An 11,237-nucleotide genomic window follows, 5' to 3' on the forward strand; every position below is an offset into this window, starting at 1 on the left:
CCTATACCGGCGACCGGAAAAGGTCATACGGAGAAAAGCAGCAATGACCTTATAGGGTTCCGCCTCTTCCGGTCGTTGTTTTATTGAAGTCGGGTCGTCACTCTTTCGGTCGCCAGCGGTAGTACATGTTACATCTAGCCGTGATAGCTTGGCATGGGGCGCGGTGGAAGCGACGTGGCAGTCAACCCAAGAACGAAAGAGGCAGCAACAACTAAATGTTAGCACGGCGACCGCAAAAGGTAATGGCGAGAAAGGCAGCAACGACGTCATAGGGTTCCGCCTTTTCCGGTCGTTGTTTTATTAAAGTAGGGCTGTCACTGCCTCTTTCGGTCGCCAGATTAAGGTCACCAACGTAGGTTCATTGCTGCCCGCTAGCGCCTAATGTCATAATACTTGTCCCTGCCGTGATAGCTAGGCATGGGGCGCTGCGGCAATGTGGCAGCGTGGCAGTCAACCCCAGAACGAAAGAGGCTGCGACAAACCAAAAATTTAGCCCGGGGCCGGAACAGGCAGTGGCGACCAAGGCAGCAAGGACCTTATATAGGGTTCCGCCTTTTCCGGTCGTTGTTTTATTAAATTAAGTCGGGTCGTCGCTTCCTCTTTCGGTCGCCAGCGGTAGTACCTGTTACATCTAGCCGTGATAGCTTGGCATGGGGCGCGGTGGCAATGTAGCAACATGGCAGTCGGAAAGAGGCGACAACTAAATTTTAACACGGCGACCGGAAAAGGCAACGGAGAGAAACTGAAGGCAGCAACGACCTTATAGGGTTCAGCCTCTTCCGGTCATTGTTTTAGCAGGATCGTCGCTGCCTGTTTTTGTCGCCAAAGTATGTCACGCTTCCTGTGCATAGTTTTAGAGCCTGCCGTGATAACAATACATGGGGCGCTGTGGCACTGTGGCTCTGTGGCAGCGTGACGGTAAAGGAGTTTAATTGGCGGAAGGATGCCGATGTCCTTTTTTTGGTTACGAGATAGGCAAAGTGTACAATTTTCTAAGTAGAGGATGAACCCGCCCGTTACAATACAGCGGGTTAGAAAAAGGCTCTCATGTATTGTGTAACAGTAATGTCCAATAACCAAAAAAGGGTTTGCCCCCTGTGGCAGCGTGGCAGTCTCGAGACTAGCGCGCTCGATGTAGCGCAAGAAAAATACTGTTCTGCACGGTCTTCTAGCACGTGTAGCGATGTCGCAGGCACCATCTGTTCATTCATCTGAGTCAATAACGGACAAGGAAGCTGTGCACGAATGCGTCGAATGCGGAAAAGTGTACACCACGAAGGCCATTCTGCAGCGACACATGAAAAAGTCGCATGGCCACTCACCAGCGAGGAAAGGCCGTCACATTTGTCCGGTCGAGGGGTGTGACGAAGTGCTCTATCGAGCCGATTTACTTTGTCGACACCTGGAAAACGAACACTCAATTGATCCCGGTAAGTATAATTACGATACAGTACTTTAAATGTGCAAATGAAGACATCAATTTAGGTATAGTTACGAAAAGTTTTTCTTCATTTGCGGATTTCTTGAATTGGAAAGAAGAGCTAGAGGGAACAGGCCATGTGCGTTATGTTCAGCAGCGAGGAGCAGCTACACCGAAAGGTTCGTTAATTGGTCCTCTTTGGTGCTTCTCGTCGTCCGAAATTGCTCTCTCTGTCCACAGTGCAAAGCGACTCTGAAGTACTGTACTATGTGTGTTGCCGAGATGGTGCTAGACGAACGAGTGATGGCAATGAACGGAAGCGACGTAGAGCTGAAAGTTGTAAACTGCCGGCTACTGCTTGTGTCAGCAGAATGACTGTGACAAAATTGGCTGATGGGAAAATAGACGTCATTTTCATCACTGCTCATACCAACCACAATCCTACTGTGTTTGAAGAAAAGTTTCTTCCGTTGCCGCAAAGTGTTCGCGAAGAAGTTGCGGATAAATTGCACAGTGGAATTCCTAAAAATAAGATTCTGAAAGGTATCATGAATTTCTCTCAAGTTATCTGCAACATACTATTGACATTTAGATATTCGTTCGGAAGTCGCAGAAAGAGAAAGTAGAAGCGCTTTCAGTGACAGTGTGTCCCGAAGGCATTTCCTGACGATGCAGGATTTGCGGAACATTGAGTTGTCTTTCAACGTTGGAGGCAGCCACCGGTTGGATAAGGATGACGCTACTGCCGTCGATATTCTTGTAAGCAATTTGAAGGAGGAAGAGTACAGTTCGGTTCTTTCGTACAAGCCTTTGGGGACGGCATTGGGCAACTTTCGAGAAGAAGATTTCATCCTCGTTCTTCAGACCGCCCACCAAAAGGACATGTACAAATTGTTTGCTTCCACCGTGATTTGCATTGACAGCACACACGGAACGAATGCGTATGGCTACAAATTGATTACAATGATGGTAGTGGATGACTATGGGCAAGGTGCGCTTACTGTCAATAGCGATTTCTCTAAATAACTACTATTTAAATGTTTAGGAAAAACGGTGTCTTGGTGCTTCTGCAGTCGGGAAGAAGAACGCTTCATTACTCATTTTCTATCGTGTGTTGAAAACACAAGTCCCGAAGTTAGGATAACCACCGTGATGACCGACGACGGCAAGTGTAATACAATCACTTAGCGTACTTTCAAATTAATTTTTGTGCAGACAAAGCTCTTTCTCAGTCCATAAAGAACGTCTACGGACCGAGCGTGAATCACATCTGTCACTGGCACGTTGACAGGTTCAAGCAGGAATAAAGCTTACTAATTAAATTAGCAAACTTTTCTTTATCGCTTTGACGTTGTAGAGCACTTCGGACAAACATTCACAGCAGAATAAAAGATGGTGAAGTTGCGGAAGAAGTATACAAATCCATCTACATTCTGATGCGCGAAAGGGATCGGGAAGCTTTTATTGTTAAAATGAAAGGATTTGTCGAGAAATGGCAAAGACGTTGTCCTCGATTCATCCAATACTTTCAGTCTTATTATGAAAACAGGCCCGGTACGTTTTCTATGGCAAAATGCAAAACCCTTTGTGTCATTAGCTAATGTTGCATATGCGAAGAAAAATGGTCACTGGCATACCGAAACTACGACCACGCAGACGCGGATACGAACATGATTCTTGAAAGGCAAGCAGCTACCGCTGTTTCATATCTACGGGTAAAATGTGTACGTTTTCAGCTATCACGCAAAGCTCAAGAAAGTGTATTTACAAAGCAAGTCGAATCGCCGAGTTGACGTTCTATTGCAAGCGTTGCTATGTTTGGAGCAAGACGAATACATGGATACGGCGAGAAAATCGTACTTCTTCAAGCTCACAGCAAAAAAAAGGAAGGAAGAAGAGCGGCACCAAAGAGGCACCGAAATACCAGATGCGGACATTATCGTGAGCTAGGGGAAGACTAAAATGCATTTTAGGTGATATTTTTTTCAGCGTGAAACTGAGACGTCATGGAAAGTCGAGTCTCACCGGGAGACGCACCGATATATTGTGACGCAAATCGCCGCCATCTGCAGCGAAGATAATTGCCGTCTGGTGTGCAAGGAGTGCTGTGTGTGCCGGCATATGTACTCATGTTCGTGCTTCGATTACGCTACAGGTTAATTAAGCACAACTCTACAATAATATATATATATATAATATATATATATGTATATATATATTATATACTTATTGCGTCACCATCTTGTGTAGGTCACATATGCAAGCACATTCATAAGGTTGTAACGGCGACAAGGATAAGCGAAGCGTTGCAGGATAGCGTTTCTGCACCTGAGACGACCATTGTTTTCTCGTCACTGAATGAGGAAAGAGGAAGTCGTCTTACACGCTCATGTACGGCAACGTGTGCGTTCAAATAATTCACTAAAGCAATAAATCAATCACAGGTGGTAGTGAGTCAACGCAAGACCAGATTAGGCGACTTTGCTCGTCTATAACGGAAAGGCTCGATGACGACGACGACGGCGGCGACGACACGTCAGCGACCTTACAGAAAGTGCTTACTCAGCTAAAGCAAATAGATGCAACGTTGCAGTCATCAAAACGGCGACGGGTGGAGCACTTCTCTGCGGCTGCCACAACATCAAGTAATGTTGACAAGACGGTGCAGCGTTTTAAAAGGAAGCCTCCATCAAGAAAGAAAGATCGCTCGATGAGGTAGAAATACTTAATTGCCTAGTTGTCCTATAACCTCATACATCAATATTGATCAGGGCGCCGAATTTTGACGAAGCTTATGCTGTGAATTGCTCGCTGTACGAAGAAGGCCGCATGGTAATGCGTTCGACTGTTTGAATGTCTCCTTTCATTTCTCAACGTACATTTTAGAGAATTGCTTTGGATGAGCACGACTACGCGTCGCCTAATCCTACCAAAAGTGTGACCCAGCCCTAAAAGTTGCCGAACTGGGGTATGGAATAAAGCGTCTCTCCAACTTTTATATTAACTTAGACGCGCATTCCTCGTCACACCTGCGTGCATGCTTCTGAACTGCGCAGGCGCACATTCCTCTTCACACCTCGCCTTCTTTTCGTGCGACAGCGTGTTCGGTTCCTGCTCGTTTCTGTGCTCTTTTCAGTACTCTGCGCGCCGAACGCCGCCTCCCGTCTCCGAAAAAAGTTTTTCAACTGTGTAAGTCGTATAGCGTCAGGGCGCAGATACTACAACGGTACAAACTGCATAAATGTTTTTGAACGCAGACTAACGTCATGTCGCGTATAATGGAAAGCGGGGGAGCTATAGGCACGTCACCCAAAACCACTGAAAAGAAGCAGTACAGCGAGAAAACTAATTTTTCCTACACGATCGAGGCATTCGTCCACGGAAAGGACACCTCTGAACACGGATTTCTCCTCGATGTGAAAAAGGCGCCAGATGGCCCTCGCAAGTAAGCCGCGTGTTCGCTCTTTGCGACGGTTACGTCACGCTTCCGTTGTCAGAGACATATATGGCTCTGTTGGCATTGCGTCAGCATGCCATCATAGTCACGTGCCGAAGTGGGCGCTATGATGATTTCTTGTCTCTGATAGGAAGTGCTTCATGACTACGATTACTCTCCGAAACGCAAAATTATTTGAAGAAGCTATCAATAAGGAGTTTCAGGCTGAAGACGGCGTCCTTTATTCAATGCTGTCAAGCTCCGAACTGAGCAAGTATTTTCAGAGGCAGCTGGGCGCATATGAAAGCAAAGAGACAAGACGAACCTACAAACTCGTCACCATGATTGGAAGAGTAAAAGTGAGGGACGAATATCTATGGATTATAGATGAAAAGGTTTTGAAAATTTTACGCAATTCAATCGCTCAAGCTCTTCATAGATTGTCTTTCGCGACGATGGATGTTTAGTCGAACCGGAGGATGTGTTGATTGTCGTTCGACTTCGATCGAAGGATGTTTTGCCTAAAGTGGCTTTTCCAAAGGTTCATCCCAGCCATTGCTTGGACATTGTATCCAGATTGTCTCAAGCAGCTATTAGCGCTATGCCGCATCTGAAAGGTTTTTAAAAACATCCTTTGCGTTGAATTTATTGATAGTAATAATGCAATATAGGAATTGTTTACATCGCACTCGCGGGCGCTGCAATGCTGATGCATTCAAACGTCATCAAAGAGAAGAGAGGAAACGCTCCTGTTGTGTTATTTCATGGTCGAGTATCGACCGGCAAGACCACGATGGCGAAAGTGGCACTTAGCTGCATAGGACTGAGCTCGGTGAGATGTTGCAGATATTTTATGGTTGGCTTAAAAATTAAAATACGGTCTTTCAGCGTGTCTTTGGAAAGCTGTCGCCTAGAAATTTAGTCGCAAAAGCTAGCACAACTACGATTGGATTTCTAGTGGAGGATCCGAAAGAACTTTCGGAAGTCGATGACGCGCTCGTAGACGTCTATAATGAAACGACGTATTCGACGTTTAAAAGAGGAAATCAAACTCCCCAATGCTCGTTCATGGTGACCTCAAACATGGACCTGGGAGACAGGGCAAGGTATGAATAAGAGCTACAACTGGGAGGAGACGTTTACAATAATAAGTGCAATTTTAGAACTTTGAGTCGATGGGTGATCATCCCCATGAACGAGCAAATAAAGCAGCAAACGCCGGAAGAAAGAGAAAGCCAGCGCATTTTAAGAGCTTTATTTAATGAATCTTCATCAGCGGTATCCTATTTCATTAGTCTTGGGCACAGGTAAGACTGGGATCGCGTGTGCAAACTTAAACGTTCTTCATTTTGTTTTTAGGTACGTCAATGAAGGAGCTGATTCCGTGTCATCAATGACAGACACCGTCGCTCCTCTTCTACCACGATGCATAGAACGAGTTTGGAATGGGTACGCTGACTTGTTGTGGTTTGCAACAGAAGTAATGAACGTGTGAGAACTCTTACTTGTATGTCAACTCGTTTGATTCTAGATTGCTAATGATCTCGGCGTGCCGAAGACATTTGTTTGGGATTCGTTTACTCCTCTTTGCCCTCAGATTGACGAGATGCAAGCAACAGTTGTGGAAACGATTCAGTATGACCGCGTTCTTACTGTTCTGGCCGAAACAATTTGCGCAACGGCCGTGACTCTCCGCTTGGAATCGCTTGAAGTTAGATCTTTCTTGTGGCCTTTTTAGCAACGTGCAGTACTCTATTTATTTAGGTGCAATCGTTTTCAAAAATCGTTAAAAGCAGAAGCCACGCCAACAAGAACTGTCTGGCAATTTATTATGATGTATTCGGCAGGTACATGAAAGAAGCGAATATAAAGCAGCGTCCTGAGACTACTTCAACGACCATGAAGCAGATGTTTCTACAGCGAAAAGGTAATCGTCTACCCTCAATGGGTATGACGCAAGCTGCTAGATATTTCGTCAATAATGAAACAGTCAAAGTGCGAAGTCCCCATATTTACTTCGGCTGTTTTTCTGAGAAAGATCAGAAAAGACTTGAGTCTGGTAAAACGCCAAAACCAAAATAATCTGAGTAAAACACGAGAAAATTTTGCTATTGTTAGTGATTCAAGATGGACGGCAGTCTTTGAACGAATCCGACTGTGAAGAGCTCCTCGGACCTTCGGCGCAGAATTGCGACGACTCTGAGGCAGCTGAGACAGACGCGGAAGACACCGAAACGACGTCTGGAAGTGGCAGCGGCAACGCTGGAGTGGCGGCTACTGGAAGACGCGACGCCGTAACGACGTCTGGAAGTGGCAGCGGCAACGCTGCAGTGGCGGCTGCTGGAAGACGCGACGCCGGAACGACGTCTGGAAGTGGCAGCGGCGACGCCGGAACGACGTCTGGAAGTGGCAGCGGCAACGCCAGAACGACGTCTGGAAGTGGCAGCGGCAACGCTGGAGTGGCGGCTGCTGGAAGACGCGACGCCGTAACGACGTCTGGAAGTGGCAGCGGCAACGCTGGAGTGGCGGCTACTGGAAGACGCGACGCCGGAACGACGTCTGGAAGTGGCAGCGGCAACGCTGGAGTGGCGGCTACTGGAAGACGTAGCGACGATTCCGGAAATGCAAAGAAGAAAAAGAGAAAAGAAAGAAACTTTCATCAGGTACGTTGTACTTCGAAAGAAACCTGCTTATCATAGCGAATTCTTAGATTCAGGGAGCTTGAACAATCCACAGAAGAAGAAATCGTCAGAGGAATCGCCGGGAAACGGTTCATGTTTATGAAATAGGCGCCCAACAGTCCAACTAACTTGCGCCTTTGTTTAGACTCGGCAGCGAAGCGCAAGAAAAGGAGCGAGGCGGATCGCCTCCTGGATCAACTTCATCCCGATTTTCATCGTTGAGTTTTGTTTTTTGGACACTGTGTTCTGCGTAACGTCGTCCAATTCACGTCGTACTGTGTTTTTGATCTGTTTTATGTACGTCGTGAATATGATATCTAGTTGCGCGCGCTAGCAAGCTCGAAGAAGATGTCGACCGAAACTGATGGAAAAGGTGGTCTTGTTTTGACACAAAAGAGGTATTCGATTAGCGTTTCTCGTCCTTAATTGGGCCGCAGCCTATTCTGCGGCTTGACCGTTCAAGCGACCTTACTTTTCCTTCCTAAAAAAAAAATTAGTAAGGGTCTGCCCAGACTGAATCCTGCCATTGTTGACTTTCACAGCTTTCATAGTACCTGTTGCCATGTAGTCGTGATAGCATGGCATGGGGCATTGTGGCAATGTTGCAGTATGACAGTAAACTTTTAGAGGCAGAGGAGTGTGGCACCGTGGCAACGGGGGAGCTGAACATTGGGAAAATGACATCCGATTCCTCCTATGCTATGCGCTAACGATATTGCGCCAGGGAGCATCACTCAGTTTGTACTGGCAGAAGATGTACTAAACTTTTTCTGCCACACTGTCACACTACTTTCACGAACACATTTCCCAAGAGTACAAGCCATTTCTCTAGCTCAGGGGTTGAGTGTGGCACCGTGGCAGCTGGGCGGCCACGGCGCCATGCACATTGCCACGCTGCCACGCTGCCACGCTGCCACATTGCCACGTTGTCCACGTTGCCACGTTTTCCACGTTGTCCACGTTGTCCACGTTGCCACGCTGCCATAATGCCGCGTTGCCCCAATTATCGCAATGTCACGCGATGTTAAGTTCCTCTACGTTACGGTGTCACGACAGTCACATTGGCACCATTGCCGAGTAAATACACTGACCTATAACCTCTACCACAGTATGAGTGCATCATTATTAAAACTACATGCAAAACTACTTTTCTTGTGTACAGAGGTTCCCCTCGCCACAGTGCTCCCTGCGCGACTTAGACCTAAGTACTTCCAGTAGTCCACAAACGAGCATCTACCAACCTCTGTAACACACATATACAGTATGTGCGTGCATCACTAATATACAGTTTAGTGCGTGCATCACTAATATGCGGACATTGCATGAGCACTCAAATCACATTCGTTTGCGTCATTGCACGTCCAACTACTCTACCTTTAATATCAAAAAATATCATTATAATATAACATAGAATAATATATAAAATAGAATATAAAAACGCACAAGACTACACTAATAGGCGTATTTAGAGTGCGCTACGGCTCGTTTCTGCGAATAAGCTCACTCTATACTCCACTAGGTGAAATATAATTCCAGCAGGCGGAATTTATACTCCGCTTAGTGGAGTAAAAATTCCAACAGAATGAATTTAACCCTTTCACCGTTGATTACTGGCTAGTCAGTGTTAGCGCACGCACCCTGTATCTCTGTGGATTTGTACTGTACATGAAAAGCTTACTAAACGCATACGGGAGCCTCTCAACATGTGCTTGAACGCGTGTGCGCATAGATTTGAACCCGGTTACTATGAAATAACATGACTGACGTCATCGCATGTCAGACATGGCGAGTAGAAGGGCGTGTCACGCTCGAACTCTCGATAGAATGGTTGGATACGCGATTTTGGAAGCAGAAGACATAGACGACGACATAGAAGAGCGATTCGATCCTTTGGATGGTAAGGTTTCTGAAGAAGTTTTCAAAAAATTCCTACTAACGGATGTTGTCCTAGCTTACGAACCGGAAACTGCCGAAAGCGAATAATGGAACGATTCGGAGCCTGAGGAAGTTCCTCAACAACAGTTTCGGCGTGCGAATCGATCACCCGAACGCGAAACAGTGCAAATGGAGTGCGATGACGAGCCTCCGTCTCCTTCAGGTAACGCCCACTTTTTTTGCAGTTCAACGTCTGTCACGTTTGTGACTAAATTTTACTACAGGCGTCGATTTTGATAATTTATTTCCTTCGCGATGGTATGAGTTCTTTCCTCATCCAATGATGGAGTTCAACGAACGAAATGGCCCTGAAATTGCACTTCCTGGCGACGCCGGTGCTCTTCGCTTTTTCGACAGAAGAAATTTGGGACATGATTGTCGCCAACACCAACAACTATGCGGAGTGGAAGCGAGGGCAAAGTGAAACTGTTGGCCGTCCCTGGGCACCAGTTACAAAACCGGAAATGAAGGCATTTATCGGAGTTACCATTTTGATGGGCATTCTAAAGTTCCCAAGACTCGAGGATTATTGGCAAGAGTCGTGCAAGTATCTCCGCACAGACCTCGCCGAAGTTTTCTCATCTGTTCGATACCAACAAATCAGCAGATTTCTCCACATCTCGGATCGAACACAAGATCTGCCGCGCAACCCCGGCGATGAGAGTCAACATGACAGACTGCAGAAAGTTCGTCCATTGATTGACCACTGCGGTTTGAAGTTCAAAGATTTGTATCAAGTGGGCAAGCACATAACGGTCGATGAAGCAATGATACCTTTCAAAGGGAAATGGGGAATAAAACAGTACATGAAAGATAAACCCCATAAGTGGGAAATCAAAGCTTTTGTCCTCGCCGACGCAACCAACGGATACATCACGCGTTTCTTCATCTACACGAAAAAATCGGTTGAAACCCAATATCCTGAAGTAGGTCTTTGTACGCAAGCGGTGCTTGATCTCGTCGAGGACTTTCATCACAAGGGTCCTGTCTTATATACCGACAATTATTATACAAGCCCGGACCTGTACATGACTCTACATGGGTATGACATCTACGCCACTGGTACCCTTCGAATAAGCAGGAAGGGCTGCCCTAAAGAGCTGGCAAAATCGCAACTTCCTACTAAGTCTAGGGTAAGGAGAGGCTTTTACAAGCACCTGTCGAAGGGGCCATTGACCGCAGGCGTCTGGTTTGACAGAAGATACGTCTATTTTTTGTCAACATCACATCTTCCCAGTCTGCCGGACTTCACTATCGCGACGACAGAACGTCGAGACGGCGCAAGAAAAGTTGACGTGTTGTGTCCCCCGCCTTAATTGCCAGATTACGTCAAGTACATGAGAGGGGTTGATAGGGGTGATCAGATGGTTGCTCTCTACGGTTCGGGCCGAAAGAGTGTAAAGGCATGGAAGAGAATTTTCTTCTATTTGTTGGAATGCTCAATGCTAAACTGCTACATTATCGAAGGGCATTTCAACGAGCGTCACCACCTAAAAGGGCGAAGGAAAAGAGACATGAAAGAATTCAAAACGGAGCTAGCAGAGCAGCTGATTAGCGGATTTTGCGCGCGCGGAAAGAAGGTGCAAGACGACCACCCTGAATTGCGACTAAATCCTGCTTTGGGGCATCTTCCCGTATTCGATGAGGAGAAAAGGAGCCGAAATTGCGTTCTCTGTAGTAGTAAGCGTCTTCCCCGAAGCCAGACGAGTATACGATGCTCTGTCTGCAAGGTTCATCTCTGCATTTGCGGTAAAAGGAACTGCTT

The 11,237-nt window shown here is 46.4% G+C and overlaps 2 protein-coding genes across 2 annotated transcripts; both read left to right on the forward strand.

Annotated features, from left to right (window-relative positions):
* Positions 1–1,791: 1,791 nt before the first annotated feature.
* On the forward strand, positions 1,792–4,372 carry LOC136197580 (uncharacterized). Its single transcript, XM_065987373.1, has 10 exons — positions 1,792–1,963; positions 2,013–2,411; positions 2,466–2,585; positions 2,636–2,711; positions 3,157–3,361; positions 3,410–3,527; positions 3,671–3,811; positions 3,865–4,135; positions 4,192–4,252; positions 4,307–4,372. Exons 1-10 carry the CDS (start codon positions 1,792–1,794, stop codon positions 4,370–4,372), a joined length of 1,629 nt encoding a protein of 542 aa, XP_065843445.1.
* Positions 4,373–9,774: 5,402 nt separating this feature from the next.
* On the forward strand, positions 9,775–10,788 carry LOC136197581 (piggyBac transposable element-derived protein 4-like). Its single transcript, XM_065987374.1, has one exon. It carries the CDS (start codon positions 9,775–9,777, stop codon positions 10,786–10,788), a length of 1,014 nt encoding a protein of 337 aa, XP_065843446.1.
* Positions 10,789–11,237: the final 449 nt, after the last annotated feature.

The sequence above is a fragment of the Oscarella lobularis genome, chromosome 17, assembly GCF_947507565.1.
Source record: "Oscarella lobularis chromosome 17, ooOscLobu1.1, whole genome shotgun sequence".
Classification (NCBI taxonomy): domain Eukaryota; kingdom Metazoa; phylum Porifera; class Homoscleromorpha; order Homosclerophorida; family Oscarellidae; genus Oscarella; species Oscarella lobularis.

Bases quoted from the DNA above. Each gene is read 5' to 3' on its own strand.
- LOC136197580 (XM_065987373.1), top strand. From the start codon at position 1,792: ATGACTGTGACAAAATTGGCTGATGGGAAAATAGACGTCATTTTCATC. The intron at 1,964-2,012 runs GTATCATGAATT...ATTGACATTTAG, and splicing joins TAAAAATAAGATTCTGAAAG to ATATTCGTTCGGAAGTCGCA. The intron at 2,712-3,156 runs GTTCAAGCAGGA...GTACGTTTTCAG, and splicing joins TGTCACTGGCACGTTGACAG to CTATCACGCAAAGCTCAAGA.
- LOC136197581 (XM_065987374.1), top strand. From the start codon at position 9,775: ATGGCCCTGAAATTGCACTTCCTGGCGACGCCGGTGCTCTTCGCTTTT.